Here is a 24,075-nt window from a genome sequence, read left to right on the forward strand (position 1 = left end):
AAAAAATGTTTTTTGTTTCCACGTGTTCCTGATTTCCCGGGCACAATTCTGAATACAGAGATAACAAGAAAATGTAAAATGGACAACATTTAAGAATAGCCTACATAGCCCACATTAATCGGTTCCTGGAGCTGAATTAGTTACGGACTCACTGAAACGACTACCAGCCTTCAGGCTCGGCTAAACCTCCTCACGCGGTTTGATTTGAGGCGGATCGCCGCTATAGACAGACACAGAAGAGGAAGAGAAGTTGAACATCCTCTTGAGTTTAAACAGGAACTAGGATCTGAAACTCTGCCAGCTTACTTCTATATATCTGGCTGAACATATGAGTGTGTGTGAAAACAAACAAGCTAATGCTAGCAGAGCGCACTTGTTTTGGGTCTTCAGTTGATGATTTTGGGTCAGTCAACGTCCAGAAATTAACTTTTTATTTTGGTCAGTCCTGATTTAACATTCAGCTTGAAGTGGAAAATTTTGGGAGATGAAAACTACCAATAACAGTGAAATAATTAGGCTAGTTTTGATAATTTCTTGTAATCAGTCATCAGGTTTGAAGCTGTTTAGCAGTATTTCTTCAGTTAGGGGAAATTTTCTGTCCTCTTGTTTTGGATGAAAAATAATCAAATTTCACATTAAATCAACTTGAAAATAATCACGTTGGGCCAGTTAAAAAAATGTAATTTGATCAGATTGGACTGGATCAGATCTTGAAAATGAGTTGTTCAAAAGAAAAAAAAGTAATCTGGGATAAGATCACAAATCTTGGTTTTGATCTGGATCAAATCATCAGTTTGTGTTGTTCAGAACTTTATAGTAAGATTGGGATACCTTTGATGATCAAAGGTATCCCAATCTTACAATAAAGTTTTGAACAACACAAAGTTTGATCCAAAAACTCGGGATTATCCAGATCCCAGCAGAAGGGTGGATTTCAGGAACAAAAATGTAATAAAACTGGTCAAAAATACGACATTTGTATCATGTAATACACACACACACATTTTATTTGATTAGTTTAAAGTAATAAATTAGAAGTAGACATTATTAGGCTTCCTATTAAGCCTTTCGGTGGCCTACAGTAAAAAAGAGATTTTAGCGCCGTAAAATAATCCCCAAACAGCTGTAAATATCAAACTAAAATATTATATTTAATTTAAAGAGTTTTTTTCCACAATAAGAGTCACAAAGTTCCAGTCAAAAGTTATCTGTGAGTAAACGCAAAAGCATTGAGATGTTTTTTTTTTCCCCATCTCATATTTTTCCATCACCATGTCCCTTTAAGGCCTCCGTAGAGCACTAGTAATCCAGATGTGGTCATCTGTATCCGTAAGGACCAGCTGTTCAAAAAGTTTAATCTGGATCAGAATGATCTGGATTTGGAAATCCCGTGTTTTTCTATCCAGGATCAGGGAATCCATTTTACTTTTGTGCCGGTTTTTCAAAGCAAAATTGGATTGGATCACCCTGATCCAGATACACACATTTTCAGATGACCAAATCTGGATTACCAGTGCTCTACGGAGGCCCTAAAGGGACATGCTGATGGAGAAAATATGAGCCATGAAACATTTCAATGCTTTTGCGTTCATTCAGAAAATTTTTGCGTAGCGCTCACCCGAGAAACGGCGAACTTTTGACTGGTTCATCTCTTATTGTGCCAATGTAGTAATAAAAAATATTTACAGCTGTTTGGGGAATATTTATGGTGCTTTTTACTTTATTGTAGGCCACCGAAAGACGCCAAATAATGTCTACTTCTAATGTATTACTTTAACAGTTAAACTAACCAAGAGCAAAATATAATGTGTGTGTATATTAAATGATACAAATGTTGTATTTTTGACCAGTTTAAGACTTGTATTACATTTTTTGTTCCTGAAATCCACCCTTCAACTGGGATCAGGATAATCCTGAATTTTTGGATCAAAGGTATCCCAATCTTACTATAAAGTTTTGAACAACACAAATTGATGATTTGATCCAGATCAAAACCAAGAATGAATTTTGTGAACTGATTCCAGAATGCTTTTTTTTTCTTTTGAACAACCCATTTTCAAGATCTGATCCAATCCAATTAGAAAAACTAAAAACTAAGGGCCAGTTCAAAAGTAATCCAATCAGATTACTTTTGAAGAACAGGCCCTTAGTTTTTAGTTTTAAGCATTGCAGCATCATAAGATCTTTATTCCACTTACAGATGAAAGACAGTTTGCTAAATATTCTGTTGTCATGATTTCAGTAAATAAAACCATCTCTAACTGAAGAATCACCATCTCTAACTGAATTTAAGAGGTTCTCCGAACTTTAAGGGGAACTAAACCTTGACTTAAAACTAAAACGTATCCTGATTTGGGATTGGTTTCCCATGGGCATCACACCCAGATCTTCCATTCTTCTGTAAACACTCGTTCCCAGTTCTGAAAATACATTTCTTTATGAGCAGATTTACAGGCCGCAGTCTGTCAGCTTTTATAACACACAATCTATCTGCCACATTTAGTTGCGTGCTTTACAGCCCTGAGCGACCTTTGGCCCCTCCAAGGTCCTCCAAAACATTTACGAACCGCTCAGACCCTTCTAGTACATTCTGTGATCCGCAGCAATAGAGATATATTGGACAGAAAACACCTGTCGGTTGTTTGAAACCAGGAAAGGTTGGACTTTTCTCCTGAGATATTTGGATTTCATTCAACTGAAATGGACCTACTTGAAGTTCATTGATATGGTCAGTAGACGTCGCCTCTTATCAAACACAAAGCAGAAACTGGATCGATGAAGGTCTTTCCTCAGAAAAGGTTGCTGTTGGTTGTTCATTAACGCGCAGAGACACACCTGAGCGCGCATTTCCTCTTCAGGTTCCTGTAAAAACACAAAAGCAGAAAACTCTTGCTGCAGTCGCTGTATAATGTCTGTTCAGAGACATCATGTGATCTGTGTACATGTGGCTGAGCGGACCTCTCGGATGGAATTAATCAGGAATGAGTGTGGCGTCTTCTGAAGGACACTCGCGCTCACTGCAGACGGGATGTTGGGTCTGTTCTGGTTCTGGTTTGGCTCTGTGCTCTGTGTCTCTGGGTTTGACGTGTTGAGTTGCAGAAACTCCTCCATCACGCTAAACGTGGTTCTGCTGGAGGATGAAGATTCACCCTGGAGCCTGAAGTTTGTGAAGGACGTGGTGGAAATGGCTGTCGAAGAGGAGAATAAAAAAAACCAGGACGCAGGTGAGGGAGCCGTATATTCAAGGAATGTTAAGTTCTGAAAATTACTAATAAGTTACAAGTGGGACAGTCACAGATTAATCATTTGATTAAATTTTCCATTTTATAAAGAATAGAATAGAATAGAATAGAAGACATTGGGGTTATTTTATAGTCAAAGACTATAAGGACTACGGTTACAATAAAGGTTCTTTATTGGCATTGATGATGGTTCCCCAAAACCAGAATTGTAAGAACTGTTCACTTAAAGGTTCTTTGGGGAACCAAAAATTGTTCTTCTTTTGCATCACTGGGAAAACCCCCTTTTGAAACCTTTGTTTTTAAGAGTGTAAGTGAAACTAGCAGAAGAAAACATTTATTGCACAAGACCATTAATATACAAGGTCTTAAAATAGTCAAGTGATTCAGTAGCCCAGCTTTAGGCTCTGTTAATAAACGTTATTGGGTTAGTTGAACCAATAACTGTATAATGATCTAAAACATGCTTTACCTACATGCTTTTACCGTAAAACGTACGGTAAAAAAACGGCAGCTGTGGTTGCCAGAACATTACCGTAAAAAAATATGGTAGCAACATTTTAGGTTTTATAGATTTATATAACCGTATTTCATTAACTGAAATAATGTTAAATTAACAACCTATTGAAATACTAATATCTGTTATGTATTTTTGATATACTGACAACCACCAATCACAGTGGAGATGAGAGTCACATGATCAATCAAACCTTTTAGGAGGACAATACTCATATATAGAAGGTGCACAGTGTCATTCACACAAACACTAAACACCATCATAACACACATGACATCTTAAAAATGCAATAAACATTAATTTAACAACATCAGATGTAACATAAACTCCTAATGTACACAACTGATTAGAAAAGAAACTAACAGTTATTTCAACGAAAATACATCGAATGCAACGCAGGGAATTCTGGGAATGTCAATTTACGTTTTTTCACTGTAAATGACACAATTACTTGTTCTTTTTCACTTCCAAAAACTGTAAATTTAACGGTATTTTACTGTAAAATGTAGGTTAGATCTATTAGTTATTCACCGTTTATAGCACAGAAACTTTCTGTTAACCAGTTAATTGTTTTTAACCGTAGCATTTTTACAGTCTTTTACCGTTAAAATCACAATAATTTTACTCTAAAAGATACTTAAAAAAAATTTAAATTATTAAATTGGACAATATCAGCCTTGATATGACCTTCTTCCAATACTGACCTCATGATGAAAATGACGCTGATGATTAAAATTGCTGATTAAAATATTTGTTGATATGATAGCATATATATGGGGTATATTTAGTCGAAACGAACTTGACCACTTCTCCTAACATACATTCTTAAAATTAAAGTCTCCAAAGGGGAGTTTTTGAAGCAATACCATAAAAGAACCATTTCGATTTTCCAAAGCAACATTTTAGCGAACATTTCTTTAAAAAAAAAAAGTGTAAAGAACATTTTGAATGGCAGTACACTTGTTACCAGCTTCACTTATTACTAACCAGACTGACTTTATTCCTGTCAGACGTCTACAGAAGCTCTTATTGAGAATTAACAGAGGTTTAGATGTTTTTAGATGTCGTTTGTCATCATTATGGTGATCAGTGTTTGCTTTAGTTGTGCAGTTTGACTCTTGATTTTTTAACATTACTTTTTGTCTGGCTGCTGTAACTGTGTTTGTTATGGCAAGAATGGCAAGATAAATTTTGTTCATCATCTTTTTTTCCACTTTTGTGCAATGGAAAAGTAAAATGGATGTTAAATGTTCTTAAATGGAGCCATCAATGCCAATAAAGGACCTTTATTTTTAAGAGTGCACTAGTTAAGTGCCCAGTAAAGAAATACAGTCTATTTAAAGGCCCTGCTAATAAAGGCACAAAGTCATTTAGAACGAGAAGTAAACAAACACAAGAGGATGTTGAGCCAGTGACTTTGTTCTTGTAGGTCTAGACTTCCAGATCAAGCTGCAGTTCAGCGGCTTCAACACGACGCATTACCGGCGCAGGGGTTGCGGCAGCAGTACGTGTGAAGCCGTGGAGATCCTCAAATCACTGCATGTGAGTTCTGCTTCACTGCCATCTGCTCGAAGGACGTTTGAAGGACGTTCAGGTTTATTAACGTTGTCTGTCCTCAGGCACGCTGAAACATTATGGTGAAGATTTAAACCAGCGCTCTGCTAGTGTGGATAAAACCCTGCAGCGCTGATTAGCGGTTAAATGTAATGCTGTTTACCATTTGTTTTGTCTGTTAGAACAAGAGTGAACTCGGATGTATGATGTTGGGTCCGTCCTGCACATACGCAACATTTCAACTGGTGGAGTAAGTTTAACTAAACTCAAACTATTATCCCCAATATTACACACAGTATCTGATTACAATCTTGCAAAGTAGGCTAATAGTATTTTTCATTACTAAAGGCCATTGTCACCAAGAAACATAACATTTTAAGAGGTTAATCGTTAACTCTTTTAGAGAATAGCCACACCACCATAACAAAGACACAAAGGAACAACATTGATGGAATTACTTTCAGAACTATTTTGTTCAGCTAATGAATAATTAAAACACTGACGTTGCTCCAACGTTGGGCAGACATCGAATTTTGGTTGGAAATCACACCAAAAAAAGTTTTAAAAAAGGTGAAATGCATGGCAGTACACTTGTTACCAGCTTCACTTATTACTGACCAGACTGACTTTATTTCTGTCAGATGTCTACAGAAGCTCTTATTGAGAATCAACAGAGGTTTAGATGTTAATGTTTAGTTGAAAATGTTTTGTTTGTCACCATTATGGTGATCAGTGTTTCATTTAGTTGTGCAGTTTGACTCTTGATTTTTTAACATTAGTTTTTCTCTGGTTGCTGTAAATGTGCTTGTTGTGGCAAGAATGGCAAGATAAATTGTGTTTAGATGATTGTAATAGTCCTGTGAATGTCCAGCAGTGTTCTAATCTGTAGTGATGTCCGGTTCGCGAACAAATCGTTCTTTTTAACCGGTTCTTTTTAGTGAACCGGTCGAACCAGTTCACTAAATCAGACTGAATCGTTCTAAACTGCGCTGATCCACAAGTTACTAAAGTTACTAAAGTACTACCAGATCATCAGTACAGAATCGAGAACCATTTCTGCCGGACACGTTCGATACTGAGAACCGATGAGCTGATAATGCGTGTCATTTGTTCAGAGGAACAAAATGCAGGTTTCAAGTGTATAAAATGAATCATGTTTGAAACATGTTCATCACATAATGGCTGTCTTATTACTGTATTATTTTTAAGTTTGGAAACAATGCATGGATTGTAAAACGGTCAAACTAAACATTTATTTGTTTTATCAATAATGCATGATATTTTCAGGAACAGCTTAGTTCATTTCTAATTAAGTTGATTAAATCTTGAAATGTATTAATCAAAACAGTAGTTTTGATATAGACTATATATTCAGCTTGCAGAAGTTCTCAGCTCAGCACACTTATACACTGACAAAGCGGTTCTCGAGTCAGGAACGGGTTGCAGCAGTTCTCGGATCATCAGTACAGAATCCCTTTCTTTCGGACATGTTCGATACTGAGAACCGATGAGAGACTGAGCAAAGTGAGCATGCATAGCACGGTCTGAACTGAACTGTTTCTCTCGGACAGCTGATGCTGTGCTGATATTATAGGCATGGGTGAACCGAGGACTTGTGACAGTGTATGTTATGTCAATGTAAATGTATTTAATCTGTGTAAACATCCGCGTTTGCACAACAGTGGCTGTATTGTGTGCTTTTGCAAAACGTAAATGTAAGAACTTATCCAAGATGATGATGACGATACTTTATAATTATTATTATACTAAGTTATGATTACAAATTACTTTATATGAATGTGTTTTAATGTATTTTCATCCACCGGGATGATAGAAATTACGTCATTACGTGAGAACGTAAAAGAACCGGTGAACCGTTTATTTTTTACTGGATCATTGAAATGAACTGTCCAAAAGAACCGGTTTGCGGAAAAGAACCGAACTTCTCATCACTACTTATCAGAGGAATTGTGCACCAAAAAGTTTTAAAGATACACACAGACGTTAAAGAATCAGCATAAAAAGCTGAATGATGGTGACATGCTTCATGCCTCAATGCATTCTGGGTGCATCATACAAAACTCATCTATGGCTCCCAGAAAGCATTGGGCATTAAGCACGTCACCAGTGTTGAGATTTATAGCCTGAATGTATTGTTGTCTGAGTGAGTCTAATAGATGCTGGAGTTCAAAATGTTTAGTGGACAATTAATCAACAGGCTTGATATAATAATGATACAAAATGATCACATATCAAAAGATTGTATTCTGGATGATATGAGTTAAATCAGGGGTGTCCAAAGTCCGGCCCGCGGGCCAAATGCGGCCCGGGGATGAATTTCAAACGGCCCGCAGCGTGTCTATTAAAATATATTATATGTGGCCCGCCACGGATCATTTACAAATCGTGCAGTTTCACGATGTCACCGCAAGGTGGCAGTACTAGATTTTAGGCCAGGGAAACAGCGCCAAAAGCTGAACGAAACAGCGCTGCTTGTGCTCTGCGCAACTCGCGAGCTCTGACTCTGAACAAATGTGTTTACCTGCTGAGTGTCTCGATCACGCGCCCACTAAACAGCCAATGAGAAGTGTTCGAGTTCGGCGCAGAGGTCTCCGGTACGAGCTGCAAATATCTCTGTGATTTAATTTAATTTAAATCCAGTTAAACAGCCCTGACTTAATCAACAACACTAACGTGCAAATCAGCTGAGCCGATTCAGTTTAAATACTTTACAAACAACAATTCACTAACATTTATCATGGATTTACTGTGGTAACACTACCTGTAACCGTGGTAATTTGTCAGAAATGTAGGTTAATTTCTAATTTTATTTGATTTGTAATGTAGACATGTATTAAATGAGTAATAAAAGCCAAATTGCAGACTATTTTTGTCATAAATCTTGCTGTTTTGTGCATTTGTATTTATATGTTTATAGACTAAATACCTTAAAGCCATTCTAGATATAGAATTTTTATTTTTTTTTACTCTTTGCCTTGTGTGCACTGCAAAAAATGCTCTCATTTAGTATTTTTGTCTTGTTTCTAGTATAAATATATCTAAAAATTCTTAAATCAAGATGAATTTACTAGATAAGTTCAATTACATTAGATATATTTTCTTATTTTCTGGAAAAAATAAATAAAATTGAAGTGAGTTTTTGGTTAAAACAAGCAAATATATCTGCCAATGGGGTAAGAAAAATAATGTTTCTGTTTGGAACCAAGTAAGAAAAGTATTTTTTGTAGTGTGGTTTTACCTGTGGTGATCCAAATAGAGCACTTGTTAAATAAATTTAAATAAGAATAGAACCATTTAAGAATTCTTAAATAAAGAATAAACATTCTCTAAATGTATTAGAGAATACATTTCTCTAAGAATAGAGAATAGAGAAAGAATATTCTAACTCGGTAATGATATTTAAATTTCACCCATTAAAACTTTTTAGTTGATGAAAGTTTTACAGATATTGTGAAATATCTATACATTTCCTGTGTCCTATCTCAAGCTACTCTACTGTCAGCTCAAAATCTGTCATTCTTCCAAGAAACAAAAAAAAAAATCTATATATATATATAAAATAGAAAAGGGACCGGCCCCCGGGTATGTCCACAACATCGAATCTGGCCCCCTTTAAAAAAAAGTTTGGACACCCCTGAGTTAAATAGACCAGTATATGATGATTATATCTTTATAGTCAATAAGACAACATCACCTGAACACTTATTCTCTTGCTTTTTGTAACAAACACAGTTACAGCAGCCAGAGAAAAACTAATGTTAAATACTAAAGTCAAACTACCAAAACACCGATCACCATATTGGTGACTTCAAACCAAACTATTATTTTCATTAAAACAACAACATCTAAACCTCTGTTAATTCTCAATAAGAGCTTCTGTAGACGTCTGACAGTAATAAAGTCAGTCTGGTTAGTAATGTGTGAAGCTGGTAATGCTGTTTGTGGAGTTGTTTAATCCTCCTCTGATGAGATCTTCAGAGATTTAATGTGCTGCCATGCATTTCTCCATTTTTGTTTTCACATCTGACTTATGTTGGATTAGTTGGAGTCCAACGTCTTCCTGACGTCACATTGACGTACAGTGTTTGCTGGGTTGTCCATTAGTGAATATGCTAATATAGATATCGTTATTCAGTCATGTGAAAATTGAATTCCATGGTTTTCTGTATCAGGACATAATAAAACAAATAACCTGGTCTTTGGCAGGTCTTAATTTGGAAAATAAAACCTCAGATGAACAACAACACATGACATATCACACTGTGCCATTGTTTATTTAGCAAAAATAAAGCCATAATGGAAAAGCCATGGGTGACAAAGTTAGGACACCCACACTGTTAACATATGAATTAAGAGGGTAAGTAACGGTCAACGATCAACTTTCATTAACTGGTCACCAGCAAGTGTGATCACCTCTATAAAAGCTGAAGTTCTGACAGTTTGCTGGTCTGGAGCATTCAGGTGTGTGTTAACTCAATGCCAAGGAGGAAAGACATCAGCAATGATCTTAGAGAAGCAATTGTTGCTGCCATCAATCTGAGAAGGGTTACACAGCCATTTCCAAACAATTTGAAGTCCATCATTCTACAGTGAGGAAGATTATCCACAAGTGGAAAACATTCAAGACAGACACCAATCTTCCCATGAGCGGACGTCCCAGCAAATTCACCCCAGGATCAGACTGTGTAATGCTCAGAATAATTGCAGACAACCCAAAAACTACACCCCAGACTCTACAGGCCTCAGTTAACATGTTAAAGTTCATGACTGTACAATTAGAAAAAGATGGGTCAAGTATCGCATTTTTGGAAGGGTTGCCAGGACAAAGCATGGCAGCACAGCTTAGGTTTGCAAAGTTGCATCTGGACAAACCTTCTAGAACAATGTCCTTTGGACAGACGAGACCAAAGTGGAGATGTTTGGCCATAATGCACAGCGCCAAGTTTGGTGAAAACCAAAAGAGCAGATCAGCACAAACATCTCATACCAAAAGTCAAGCATGCTGGAGGAGGGGTGGTGATTTTGTGCTTGTTTTGTAGCCCCAGGACCTGGGCACCTCACAGTCATTGAGTCGACCCCTGTATACTAAAGTAGAGTCAAATGTGAGACCATCTGTCCGACAGCTAAAGCTTGGCTAAAATTGGATCATGCAACAGGACAATGATCCGAAGATCACCAGCAAATCTACAACAGAACGGCTAAAAAAGAACAGATGAAGGTGTTTCAATGTCCCAGTCGAAGTCCAGACCTCATCCTGACTGAAATGCTGTGGCAAGAGCTGTGCATAATGCCCACAAACCTCAACAAACTGAAGCAATGTTGTAAAGAGTGGACCAAAAGTCCTCCAGAATGATTTGAGAGATTGATAAATTATGCAGGAAATGATTACTTGAAGTTATTGCTGATAAAAGTGGATCTACAGGCAATTGAATGATAGGGTGTCCTAACTTTGTCACCCATGGTTTTTCCATCTTGACTTTATTTTTGCTAAATAAATAAATGTGTGAGGTTTTATTGTCCAAATTTTAAGACCTGCCACTCACTAGATTATGTTTTATTAGGTCCTGATACAGAAAACCATGGAATTCAATAGGGTGTCCCAACATTTTCCCATGACTGTAGTTGACGTTCTTGGTGTGAACATGCCTTAACCCAAAACCACTGAATTCTTTCACCCCAATAAAACACATTTGGAAATCTTGTATGCCTAATTTAAATGGACAACTGAGTGCGTTCAATTGAGCTATTTTAACTAACAAATATCATAAAAGACCACTGCATTATTTACAGACATTACTTTCATGCTTTGAGCCAAGAATAATATAAAACATTTCTGAACAAATTGAAAAGATGGTGATGATTTCAATAGCAACAAAATGTATGTAGTTTCTCTATTGCTAATTCTGTATTAAACTGTATATTAAACACTTAGAGTCAAATCCATCCGATTTTCTGAACAAGTTCTTAAGTATTATGTATTAAGTCTGTCTGTCTGTCTGTCAGTCAGGAGGTCGGTCTGACGCTGACTATCCCCATCATCTCGGCTGGGAGTTTCGGTCTGTCCTGCGACTACAAGGAGAAACTCACCCGGCTGCTTCCTCCGGCACGCAAAATCGCCGAATTCTTTGTCCACTTCTGGCACGCGGAGTTCGAGGATCTGAAACCGGCGTGGAAAACAGCGTACATCTATAAAAAACCCAACTACACAGAGGAATGCTTTTGGTATGCTCAATAACATACACAAAGGACAACACGACACAGACACACTCTGAGATGTCCGTCTCTGCGTCCGTCAGGTACATTAATGCTCTGGAGGCTCCGTCTGCTTACTTCGCCACCAACTTATCCAGAGAGATGCTGAGGAGTCCAGCAGAGCTGAGTCAAAAGCTGGAAGCTAACGACCGACACAGCAACAGTGAGTAAACATCACATGACCTGTCTGTCTGTCTGTCTGTCTCTCTCTCTCTCTCTCTCTCTCTCTCTCTCTCTCTCTCTCTCTCTCTCTCTCTCTCTCTCTCTCTCTCTCTCTCTCTCTCTCTCTCTCTCTCTCTCTGTCTGTCTGTCTGTCTGTCTGTCTATCTATCTGTCTGTCTGTCTGTCTGTCTACATCTGTCTGTCTGTCTGTCTATCTATCTGTCTGTCTGTCTGTCTACATCTATCTATCTATCTATCTATCTATCTATCTATCTATCTATCTATCTATCTATCTATCTATCTATCTATCTATCTATCTATCTATCTATCTATCTGTCTGTCTGTCTGTCTGTCTGTCTGTCTGTCTGTCTGTCTGTCTGTCTGTCTGTCTGTCTGTCTGTCTGTCTGTCTGTCTGTCTGTCTGTCTATCTATCTATCTATCTATCTATCTATCTATCTATCTATCTATATGTCTGTCTGTCTGTCTGTCTGTCTGTCTGTCTGTCTGTCCACCTCTCTGTCTGTCTGTCTATCTATCTATCTATCTATCTATCTATCTATCTATCTATCTATCTATCTATCTATCTATCTATCTATCTATCTATCTATCTATCTATCTATCTATCTATCATCTATCTATCTATCTATCTATCTATCTATCTATCTATCTATCTATCTATCTATCTATCTATCTATCTATCTATCTATCTATCTATCTATCTATCTATCTATCTATCTATCTATCTATCTATCTGTCTGTCTGTCTGTCTGTCTGTCTATCCATCTGTCTGTCTGTTTATCTGTCTGTCTGTCTGTCTATCTATCTATCTGTTTATTTGTCTGTCCATCCATCTGTCAGTAACGTCTGTGTTTTGTTTTGCAGTTTTTGTCCTGTGTGGGACTCCAGACGACATTCTCGCCATTAAGATCAACAACACCAAAATTCCTCCAGACGTGGTCTTCGTCCTGATCGACCTGTACAAGTGAGTCTGTGATTCCCGTAATCCCGTCTCAGATCACATGTCTGTCGCTCGTGCTGACCGTGATTATATCTTTCAGTGAGGGTTACCACACCAATGAGTCCAGCTTCAATCACATGCAGGACGTGCTGGTGGTCACCATGCACGGCTTCAGGAGTTACTCCAACCACACGACCTGGAAGTCCAACGGAACGGTAGAGCGTCACCTTCACACTTCTCTCAGTCCGCCTTTCTCTCATTCATTCACTTTGTGTAGAGGTTCCTGTTTAAGTGTCATTTGATGTAGTTCATTATAGGCTTCAGGAAACAGAGAGAAAGCAAACAATAAACTGTGTGAAAATTTCCAAATATGTAGTAACTACAATGGGGAGAACAAGTATTTGATACACTGCCGATTTTGCAGGTTTGCCCACTTACAAAGAAAGTAAAAAAATCCAGAAAATCACATTGTATGATTTTTAAATAATTATTTTGCATTTTATTGCATGACATAAATATTTGATACATCAGAAAAGCAGAACTTAATATTTGGTAAAGAAACCTTTGTTTCCAATTACAGAGATCATACGTTTCCTGTAGTTCTTGACCAGGTTTGCACACACTGCAGCAGGGATTTTGGCCCACTCCTCCATACAGACCTTCTCCAGATCCTTCAGGTTTCGGGGCTGTCGCTGGGCAATGTGGACTTTCAGCTCCTCCAAAGATTTTCTATTGGGTTCAGGTCTGGAGACTGGCTAGGCCACTCCAGGACCTAGAGATGCTTCTTAGGGAGCCACTCCTTAGTCGCCCTGGCTGTGTGTTTCGGTCGTTGTCATGCTGGAAGACCCAGCCACGACCCATCTTCAATGCTCTAACTGAGGGAAGGAGGTTGTTGGCCAAGAACTGGCGATACATGGCCCCATCCATCCTCCCCTCAATACGGTGCAGTCGTCCTGTCCCCTTTGCAGAAATCATCCCCAAAGAATGATGTTTCCACCTCCATGCTTCACGGTTGGGATGGTGTTCTTGGGGTTGTACTCGTCCTTCTTCTTCCTCCAAACAGGGCGAGTGGAGTTTAGACTGAAAACCTCTATTTTTGTCTCATCAGACCACATGACCTTCCCCCATTCCTCCACTGGATCATCCAGATGGTCATTGGCAAGCTTCAGACGGGCCTGGACATGCACTGGCTTGAGCAGGGGGATTTTAATCCATGACGGCGTAGTGTGTTACTAATGGTTTTCTTTGAGACTGTGGTCCCAGCTCTCTTCAGGTCATTGACCAGGTCCTGCCGTGTAGTTCTGGGCTGATCCCTCACCTTCCTCATGATCATTGATGCCCCACGAGGTGAGATCTTGCATGGTGCCCCAGAGCGAGGGAGATTGACCGTCATCTTGAACTTCTTCTATTTTCTAATAATTGCGCCAACAGTTGTTGTCTTCTCACCAAGCTGCTTGCCTATTGTCCTGTAGCCCATCCCAGCCTTGTGCAGGTCTACAATTTTATCCCTGATGTCCTTACACAGCTCTCTGGGCTTGGCCATTGTGGAGAGGTTGGAGTCTGGTTGATTGATTGTGTGGACGGTGTCTTTTATACAGGTAACGAGTTCAAACAGGTGCAGTTAATACAGGTAATGTAGTGGAGAACAGGAGGACTTCTTAAAGAAACACTAACACTAACACTAATTCATTATTTAAAAATCATACAATGTGATTTTCTGGATTTAGATTCCGTCACTCACAGTTGAAGAGTACCTTTGATAAAAATTACAGACCTCTAGATGCTTTGTAAGTAGGACAATCAAGTTTATCAAATACTTGTTCTCCCCACTGTATATCCCACAATGCAATGCGTTCAACCTGACATTTCCACTTCCAATATTAATCTGTTTGACACATCAGTGGTTTCTTACTGGTGACATACCAGTAAATCTCAGTTTCCTCCTGTCCGGCAGGCGCTGAATGATTATGTGGTGGGTTACCATGATGCCGTGGTTCTCTTCGCTAAAATGATGAGAGACAACCTGCTGGCGATGAAGAACCAGTCGTTCGGCGAGAGCAGCGTCATAATTGAACATCCCTTCAGGAACATGACGTTCGACGGTAAGAGCTGAATAAACAGCCCCACACTGAATCAGCACTCATGGTTCTGTGAGCAGTGTTGGGGAAAGTTACTTAGAAAAAAAAACATGCATTGCAATATTGCGTTACTCCCTTAAAAAGTAACTAATTGAGTTACTTAGTTACTTTTTAAGAAAAGTAATGTGTTACGTTACTTTTGCATTACTTTTTCTCACCTGGGCTGGGCTTATTTTTTTGTTTGTTTTTTTATGTGCAAATTTAAAGACCTCTTCATACCAAAATTGAAATAATAAGCCTCAGGCTGAGGTAAAAATGTGCTGCCATTCTGGATAATGAAAGAATAGGACGCAGGAGAAAAGTTTTCCAATAAAAACTAAAAATCTAGTAATATTTGCTCATGGTTTAACTGAATCATCAAAGGTCAGCAGCAAGACATTGGTCAATAAGGGTAGATTAAATGCATAACAATATTTGTTTTATTTAACATTTAATTATTGGAGGTTTGCATAGTACTCTGATTTTGCATTTGACTGATTTTATTCATTTTGAGGAGTACAGAATCTTTATTGTGCAAGTGAGATGAATAAATGCTCATTTAGTCATAAATGACATTTAGTCTAGAACTACAATAACACATTTACACACAACGCCTCTGCACTTACTCTCGATTTTTCTCAACATGGGGACAGGAGAGCTGTCAGTCAAATAAATGTGAAAAAGTAACTTGCGTTACTTAAAGCTACACTGTGTAACTTTTTTAGTCTATTCTTAGCTAAAAACACTTCGTTCTTTCAAAAATATATGTGCTCATTAATGTATATTTACTTCTTTCAAGTAATAAAGTATTCTCGTAAGTTTATAATATGCCATTGAAAATACATAAGGTAATGGGATCTAACGGTGGTCGCCATGTTGCCCCTCCATCTTGAAAGTACATTAGCCAAAGAGGGACATACCCGTAAATTCAAGCTTCGCCTTTTGCGTTTTAACCGGTTTTGATGGCACTGTACAAAATTCTCTGCCTCGCGCATGTGCGCGTCAACTTGTTCAGACTTGTCTGGTGCATGTGCAGAGAGTTTTCATCTCAGCAGCGTCCAGTAACAGAGTTATACAGAGTTTTCCTGGCTTGTTTATTCCTCAAAAGTCTGTTTTTTCTTGTGTGGTATTTCTGTGCGTTAATAACTCCGTAAGTAATAATAGTTATTGTCATTGTAGATGTGTTTCAGAGTGTGTCATCGCGTAATTCAGTTGATGTCACCTCAGAAGTATTTTTGTGTCAACATACAATAGCGTAATGCTCACCTATTTGAATCAGTTAATTCAGTTATTTTGTTATCAACAATGTTTATTCGTTTATAGAAAATATTTGCTTGTAATGTATGTTGATGGAAATATGTATCAGGTCTGATCGGCATATTAACAATTGTTATACAGAGTAGAGGTCTTCACGGGTCCAAAAATTCATACCCGAACCCGAAGAGACCCGTAATGTGCTTAACGGAACCGACCCGGACCCGTCTATTATTTCAAAAGCTGGACCCGGACCCGTGAAGATCCGAGAAATGCCAAAAACGTAGTACCCGGAACCGACCTGGACCCGTCTATTATTTAAAAGCTGGAACCGAACCCGGCGTGAAGACACAGACCCGACTGGACCCGTTTGTCACATATTCCACAATAACTGATATTAACAAGTCAATAAACAAGTTATGAAAAATATAACTTTTTGTCTTACCTAGCCGTCGTCTCCCTTCCTTGTAACGTTACTTGTGATGCATTACATCCTTGCCAAAAAGTTAAATCCATGTTATTCCTCTCTTGTTATTCCAAGCATGCTTAATTCACTCATCATTTCAGCTTTAAAAGTCCACTTTATGTCACGGTGACGGATGACAAATGCGTCTTTGCAGATTTGCATTTCGACTCGAGTTAACTCGCATAATAACTTTGACTGTTTGCCTTTTTGAACTATAATAGCGATTGCTCGTTCGGTGGCCGCTGACGTCCGCATTATTTATTTGCTATAATCTCTGTGAGCGAGCCTGACCACCAAAACTTTAAGAAATAAGACGGTTCATTCATATTATTATTAAAGTCAATCACAGCGGAAGCTCGGGTTGCCATAGAAATGACACGCGCTTGATACTGCGCACATGCGCGGTGGCTGGAGCAACCTGAAATATGAGCTTTTTTACGCAATTTGAGCATCATAGAAAACATTTGTGACAGTTCAACTGAGATTTTGTTGCTGATTTTAAATATATTATTTAAATATAATTTCAAATCAAACTTCAACAGTGCGTCACACGTAGACAGCACTTACTTTTTTCTCATGTTTGTCCACAATATGCATGAAGGATGCCCGGACAGAAGAGGTGCCGTGGGTTTAACTTCTTTATATTCGTTGTTTTTTAGCTTTTTTCACACATCACTCATGAAGGTAACCATTATTATTACCGTGCGCTTGCAGAGAGAGCGAGCGAGCGAGAGAGAGAGAGAGAGCGAGCGCGTGAGGCGAGCGAGCAAGAGAGAGAGAGATCGCTCGTGTTTTTCTTCTTTCTTTTTTTTAAACCTTATTTCCCGGCTCACACTTTTCTTATCCTAATTTTACAGTTGCAAGTTACAAAAAACACACAAGCAGTGCTGACTGACTCTGATCACGGGCAGGTGTTCTCCGAGTCCGGATCGACTCGGGTATTGCACACAATGTTAAACAGACCCGGGACCCGTAGTAATAGATTGGGACCCGACCCGGACCCGGCTGATCATTTAAAATATAGACCCGAACCCGTACGGGTCCCGGGTCGGGTCCCGGGTCCACGGGTCTCGGGGGCTCCGTGAAGACCTCTAATACAGAGCGCACTGCAGTGCTAACGTTAAAGCGGCGCACACACTTTTGTAACCCGACACCGCTTGTTAGCAGCAGCTGCGGCAGCTCCGCTCCTTTTAATGCAGCTGCATTTAGCGCCTATATATGGTACAATAAGCTCTGGTTTACGGTTACATTATACAAATGTAACTTATAAGTATAGTTATACAGTTCTTAACTGTGTATGTATATTTACCATCCTTATTTGTTCTCGCACAGAAACCACATTTATGTACATATCCACGCAAACCTGTTTATGCCTTGCAATTGGATGACTGAATAAACATTACTATCATCAAAGTTCACTCTGGATTAGCTGCAGTTCTTTCTAGCCGAATAATTAGGCCAGTTGAGTTCCAACCATCCCACTGCGCACAGAATATCCCACAGGCACCGTGTCGAATGTGGACGAGGTCGAACTGGAAGCCATGTTAATCTTGGACTAAATCGGCCACCGTAGGAGTTGAAAAGAAATCGGAATTGAGAGGAACAGAAACTAAAATTCACTGGATGGTCATATACCTTTTCACCACTAGATGGGGGAAAATATCACACAGTGTAGCTTTAAGAGCTGAAGTTACTTGCGTTACTTTTTGAAAAAGTTGTAAATTTTTATTTTATTGTAAATTTGAAAAGTAATGCGTTACTTTACTAGTTACTTGAAAAAGTAATCTGATTACGTAACTCAAGTTACTTGTAATGCATTACCCCCAACACTGTCTGTGAGTAAATATGATAGATATGATATGATATTGATGTGTGTGTGTGTGTGTGTGTGTGTGTGTGTGTGTGTGTGTGTGTGTGTGTGTGTGTGTTCAGGTGTGGGTGGACACTATAAATTAGATGCCACCGGAGACAGAGACTTCAATCTGTCTGTGGTTTACACATCCAGATCAAACCAGGTGAGCCCTCTGGAGTCATGAAGATTGAATGATGTATTATAAGGCTCTTGCAATTTGGCACAAATCGATTCAATGACTCACTCACTCATATTAACACATAAAAGACACTAATTTGTGCCACATACTGGCGTAAATATGAAGAAATGTCCACTGAACGAATGCGAGCGATTCTTTTGCGTGAACAGATTCAAAAGACTCGAGTCACTAAGGATGAATCAATTATTTTTAGTTTTCAATGATTCACTCATAACAAACAAAAGATGCTCATTTTTGTCATGACCTACTGGCATAAATATAAAATATGAAGAAATGGCGTCCCCGAAGGAAGTACTGGTGAAGCTAGAGGACTGTGATGGAAGGGATTTTTCCATATGTGTTTATGAATTGATGAAAAGCTAATAATTAAATAACAAAAATATAATGAAATGAAATAATTTTTTACAAATGTTTTAAAACAAAATCCATATATACCACCTACTAATTATATATATATATCTGGTGTTTGTCTTCAGTATAAGACGCTGTTCGTCTTCGACACGTCTCTGAACGTCACGCGGAAGAATCGCACGGATCACGACCTGCATTGGGATGGATCGCGGCTGCCCAGCGACAAACCTGATCACGGTAACCGCACGGTAACCGGCTCACATTCAATTATACGAGGTCATGTGACAGATGATATCACGGTAGGATGTGTTTTTCAGGTATGCCGATTCCGAACATCATCATGATCGTCCTCGGGATCAGTGTGGTGATGGCCACAGCCGTCGCTTTCATCTTGTACAGGTACAACGACACCGAAACACACAAACACGGACACATTTCACCCCAAAATCAACGTGACAACTGAACTTTTTTTGTAAAGTTTTAAATTTGTAGCTTTACGTACAGTATTTCTGTACCAAAATAATGCTTTGTATCAGGTTGTCCAATCGGATGCTCTAGAATGTACGGAAGCCTTGTTTCCACCACACAATGAAAAATTTTAAAAGGTTGAGGTAACTTGAGATAAAAGAGTCTCATGATTATTATTTTATTTTTTATTCTGTGTCGGGAAACAAACTTCCATTCGAATGAGAATGTAACTAGAAAATCATGTGCATGACTGTAAACCAAAGACTATAGGATATTTATTTGAACGTGTCCAATTTCAAAAGCACAAGAGTTTTACAACAAGATCATTTCAATTGTCACATGTATATATATGATTATTTGTATCACATTACAGTAATAAAAAGCATTATGTAAATGCATATTATTATTATTAAAAAATCTTAATGATCATAAAAATAGGCTGAATTTAGTTGATACGAAATATAATTTATTTTGATTTTGGGGTGAGACATGATCTGCAGTCACAGTTTCTCTCCAGTGTGATTTATTGTTCAAATCAACCAGATAAATGAAAATCTCTCAGGATCAAGACGAATGTGAGTTTAGCGGGTTCAGACGTGTGTGTGTGTGTGTGTGTGTGTTTTCAGGCAGAACAGGCGAGTGCGTTTCAATCAGAAGAAATGGTCTCACATCAACCCGTCGCTCATCACGCCGCTGGACGACAAAGAGAGAAACTACTTCAGTCTGAGAGTAAAACCCTCCGTCCTTCTGTTATGTGTGCAGATGATCTGTCTCTCTGAGTGTGTGACGCTGTGTGTGTGTGTGTTGTAGATCGATGAGGATAAGAAGGGAGACAACAGCGTCGAGATACTACACAAAGGTCGATACGACAAAAAGGTCTGTGTGTCCCGTCACACGTGTGTGTTCGTATTGTGTGTGTTATGAGTGTTTACATGTGTGTGTGTGTGTGTGTGTGTGTGTGTGTGTGTGTGTGTGTGTGTGTGTGTGTGTGTGTGTGTGTGTGTGTGTGTGTGTGTGTGTGTGTGTGTGTGTGTCTCTGCAGCCCGTCATTCTGAAGGAGCTGAGAAACACAGACGGAAACTTCTCTGAGGATCAGCGGATCGAGCTCAACGCTGTAAAAACCTTCATCTCAAATCAGAAGAAAAACATTTATTATATTATCATTTAAGCAAAAACTTCAGTGACAAAAACACTTCCAAAGCCTTTCATTCTTCTTATTTATAAATAATTCCTAACACAACAAAAGTCCCAAATGCTAAAATAATTAGAATAATATTATTATTATTATATATAAGTAATCATGTAAACATTCAACTGAAATATAACATTGAAAAAACCTAAATAAATTATACTTATAATATTATTCTAATAAAAATAATACATAATAATACTATTATACATTTTAATAATTAATCATATTTATGTTTTATTATTATTATTATTATTTATTATTATTATTATTATTATTATTATTATTATTATTATTATTATTATTATTATTATTATTATTAATATTATTATTATTATTAACTATTAAACTTGCTTAACCCCAAATTCTCAATACTGGAATTATACATTTTAATTATTAATTATATAAAACATATGTATAAAAAACATATGTATTATTATTATTATTATTATTATTATTATTATTATTATTATTATTATTAACAACAATTACACTTACTTTACCCCAAATTCTCAATACTGGAATAAAAATAAATAAATAAATAAATAAATAAATAAATAAATAAATAAATAAATAAATAAATAAATAAATAAATAAATAAATAAATAAATAAATAAATAAATAAAATAAAAATGACCAAAAAAAAATAAATTATATATATATATAGTATACATTTTAAAAGTGTTTATTCAGCATGGTACAAATTGTTTGCAGTGATTTAAATTTATGCTGATTTAAATTAAAATAAATTAGTCTATTACAATAATGTAATTATCCAGAGAAAAACAAGCTTAAGCTTATTTATTCAGAATGATATATATATATATATACAATTATATATTAAATATACAATAATATTACAATTTATTTAAAATGATTATGGTGCAGTTTTTTATTTATGCTAATTCAAATAAAAATAAATTACCTCTTTATAATAATTAGTAATAATGAGTAAAGTGTCATGAAAATAATCATCATTATAATATAAAGTGCTAAAAATAGGTTTATTTGCATACATATATACACTTTTGGGTTTGTGAGTTGATCAAGAGCTAATAATTATTTAAATCAAATAAATACAATTATTACAGTGTTTGTAATTTTTTTTAAATCGATTTTATTTTAATGTTCTATTTTTAGTTGTTTTTGTAATTTTTATTAGTTATTTTTTAATATATCTGTAATATATATTTTCTTTTTATCTTTCTCTTTGAAGGTGAAGTGTGTCATGATTGTTGTTGTTTTCTCTCTCTCTCGCTCTCTCTCTCTGGGTCAGTTGTTGCATATCGATTACTATAACCTGACCAAGTTCTACGGGACAGTGAAGTTCGACTGTGGCATGTTCGGGGTGTTTGAGTTCTGCGAGAGAGGATCGCTGCGGGTAAAAGCGTCTGATCACACTCATAAATCACAAACAATCCCATCATCATCATCATCATCCTCATCATCACATGACTCTTGTGTGTCTGTTTGTTTCGCCAGCTCGTGCTGAACGATAACATCTCGTATCCCGACGAGAGCTTTATGGATCTGGAGTTCAAGATCTCTGTCATGTACGACATCGCAAAGGTGAGTGAGTGTGTGTGTGTGTGTGTCATCATGTACACAGTAGACGCTGCTTTTACTGCTCTGTCTATAAAACGTACTTGTAAACTTGTTGATGGTTTTATAATGGATCACAGATGGAAACATAAACCTCCTCACGTCATGAATGACATCTGCTGTAAACACCAGAGCAGATCAAGCCCTAGAAAGGGTCATTTAACTGTCACCTGACTTCAGCCACTGCCTTAGATGAAATCAACTGAAGATACATTAAATCTCTCTTATTACTCGCCAGATTGACTTTATTTCTGTCAGACATCTGTAGAAGCACATTGAAAATGTTTGGTCACCATTATGGTGATTAGTGTTTCATTTAGTTGGGCAGTTTGGCTCTTGATTTTTTATGTGAATTTGTGGTTTTTGTTACAGTGTTTACTGAAACACATAATTTATTGCAAAGGAAACCATAAACAAAAATTATCTGGTAATATAGTTTTTATCATCATAAAGACTAAACTTATCACTGACCAAAACTGGTTATTTGTTGTTAATAGATTTTCACCAACAATACTTTTTCCCACAGAAAAGACATTCTGATTTTTTTATTTTTAAATACATTCGGGGGTTTCAGACATCTAGAATCAGCATATGAATCTCAACAATGGTGACATACTTAATGCTGTAATGCATGCTGGGAGTCATGCGTTTTTATACTATGGTGGCTCCCAGCATGCATTGTATATGTTGATTCTTGAAGTCTCTGTGTGTGTTTAAAGAGCTTTCTCACAATGTATTTTGTCAAAATTCTGAATGTTTGATCTCTGGTAAGAAAGCATTGTTTGTCAGACCTGTGAATAACTAATAATCACTTTTGGTCATTGATGACATTAGTGAATATGTTTTCATGATGATGAAAGATATATCACCATCTTTGTTTATGGCTTCATTTGTAACAAATGATGTGTTTTAGTAAACACTGTTACAAAAACCACAAAGTCACATAAAAAGCCAAGAGTCAAAAGCCCAACTAAAGCAAACACTGATCTCCATAATGGTGACATATATTTTCAATAAAACATCAACATCTAAACCTCTGTTACTTCTCAATAAGAATTATTACTGGTTTATAATAAGAGAGATGTAATGTCTTTTCAGTTGATTTCATCTTAGGCTGTGGCTGAAGTCAGTTGTAGTTATGCTTGTTATTATCAGGTGTTAATCACTTAAGTATCTAATTAACTCTAACACTGCTTCCGAGTGTTATATCTATATATATGTATACGTACACACATACACAAGGGATTAGGGCTGTCAAAACACATGTAATGAATATTTAACGCAATCAACGCAGCATCAGTTTTTTTCAGTATATGATCACGCCATCAGTCATTCAAGTGCTATTAAACCATTCAAGTGATATGACGCAAAAAAAAGAAATTAAATATGTACTGGCGCGCTGTCTGCTGTGCTTCCGTTTTGACCTTTGCCCTCTGCTGACATCATCACGTGTCTGTGCGGCCAGGGCATGTCGTACCTGCACTCCAGTAACGTCGGCGTTCACGGCCGGCTGAAATCCACCAACTGTGTGGTGGACAATCGCATGGTGGTGAAGATCACCGACTTCGGCTGCAACACCATCCTCACGCCCGGGAAAGGTCAGCCAGAACACTTCCTATACAAACGCATATAAAATATGTCTCAAATTAAAACTACGGTCACATTTAACATGTTCATGATAGTAATGCTGTTCAGATGGAAGTAATGACTGAAGTCTTCCTCTGTGTCAGACCTGTGGACAGCGCCGGAGCACATGCGTGTTCAGGGGATTTCTCAGAAGGGCGACGTCTACAGTTTTGCCATCATCTCGCAGGAGATCATCCTCAGGAAGAGCCCGTTCCACACCAGCTGCTGCTCCGACACGGCAGGTACA

The 24,075-nt window shown here is 37.5% G+C and overlaps 1 protein-coding gene across 1 annotated transcript in view; it reads left to right on the forward strand.

Annotated features, from left to right (window-relative positions):
- Nucleotides 1-3,028: 3,028 nt before the first annotated feature.
- Nucleotides 3,029-24,075, forward strand: part of gucy2ca (guanylate cyclase 2Ca) — a gene marked incomplete at both ends in the record, with an annotated part of 30,999 nt that continues 9,952 nt past the window's right edge. The window contains 18 exons of the mRNA XM_079814218.1: nucleotides 3,029-3,224; nucleotides 5,186-5,298; nucleotides 5,493-5,560; nucleotides 11,335-11,553; nucleotides 11,628-11,746; nucleotides 12,629-12,728; nucleotides 12,805-12,919; nucleotides 14,659-14,806; nucleotides 18,474-18,556; nucleotides 19,069-19,180; nucleotides 19,261-19,342; nucleotides 20,038-20,140; nucleotides 20,222-20,287; nucleotides 20,454-20,525; nucleotides 21,877-21,981; nucleotides 22,083-22,169; nucleotides 23,668-23,800; nucleotides 23,933-24,070. Of these exons, the coding sequence (XP_079670344.1) occupies nucleotides 3,029-3,224; nucleotides 5,186-5,298; nucleotides 5,493-5,560; nucleotides 11,335-11,553; nucleotides 11,628-11,746; nucleotides 12,629-12,728; nucleotides 12,805-12,919; nucleotides 14,659-14,806; nucleotides 18,474-18,556; nucleotides 19,069-19,180; nucleotides 19,261-19,342; nucleotides 20,038-20,140; nucleotides 20,222-20,287; nucleotides 20,454-20,525; nucleotides 21,877-21,981; nucleotides 22,083-22,169; nucleotides 23,668-23,800; nucleotides 23,933-24,070 (2,059 nt within the window). The remainder of the gene's footprint in view (nucleotides 3,225-5,185; nucleotides 5,299-5,492; nucleotides 5,561-11,334; nucleotides 11,554-11,627; nucleotides 11,747-12,628; nucleotides 12,729-12,804; nucleotides 12,920-14,658; nucleotides 14,807-18,473; nucleotides 18,557-19,068; nucleotides 19,181-19,260; nucleotides 19,343-20,037; nucleotides 20,141-20,221; nucleotides 20,288-20,453; nucleotides 20,526-21,876; nucleotides 21,982-22,082; nucleotides 22,170-23,667; nucleotides 23,801-23,932; nucleotides 24,071-24,075) is intronic.

This window comes from Gobio gobio (genome assembly GCF_949357685.1).
Source record: "Gobio gobio genome assembly, chromosome: 1".
Taxonomy (NCBI): Eukaryota; Metazoa; Chordata; class Actinopteri; order Cypriniformes; family Gobionidae; genus Gobio; species Gobio gobio.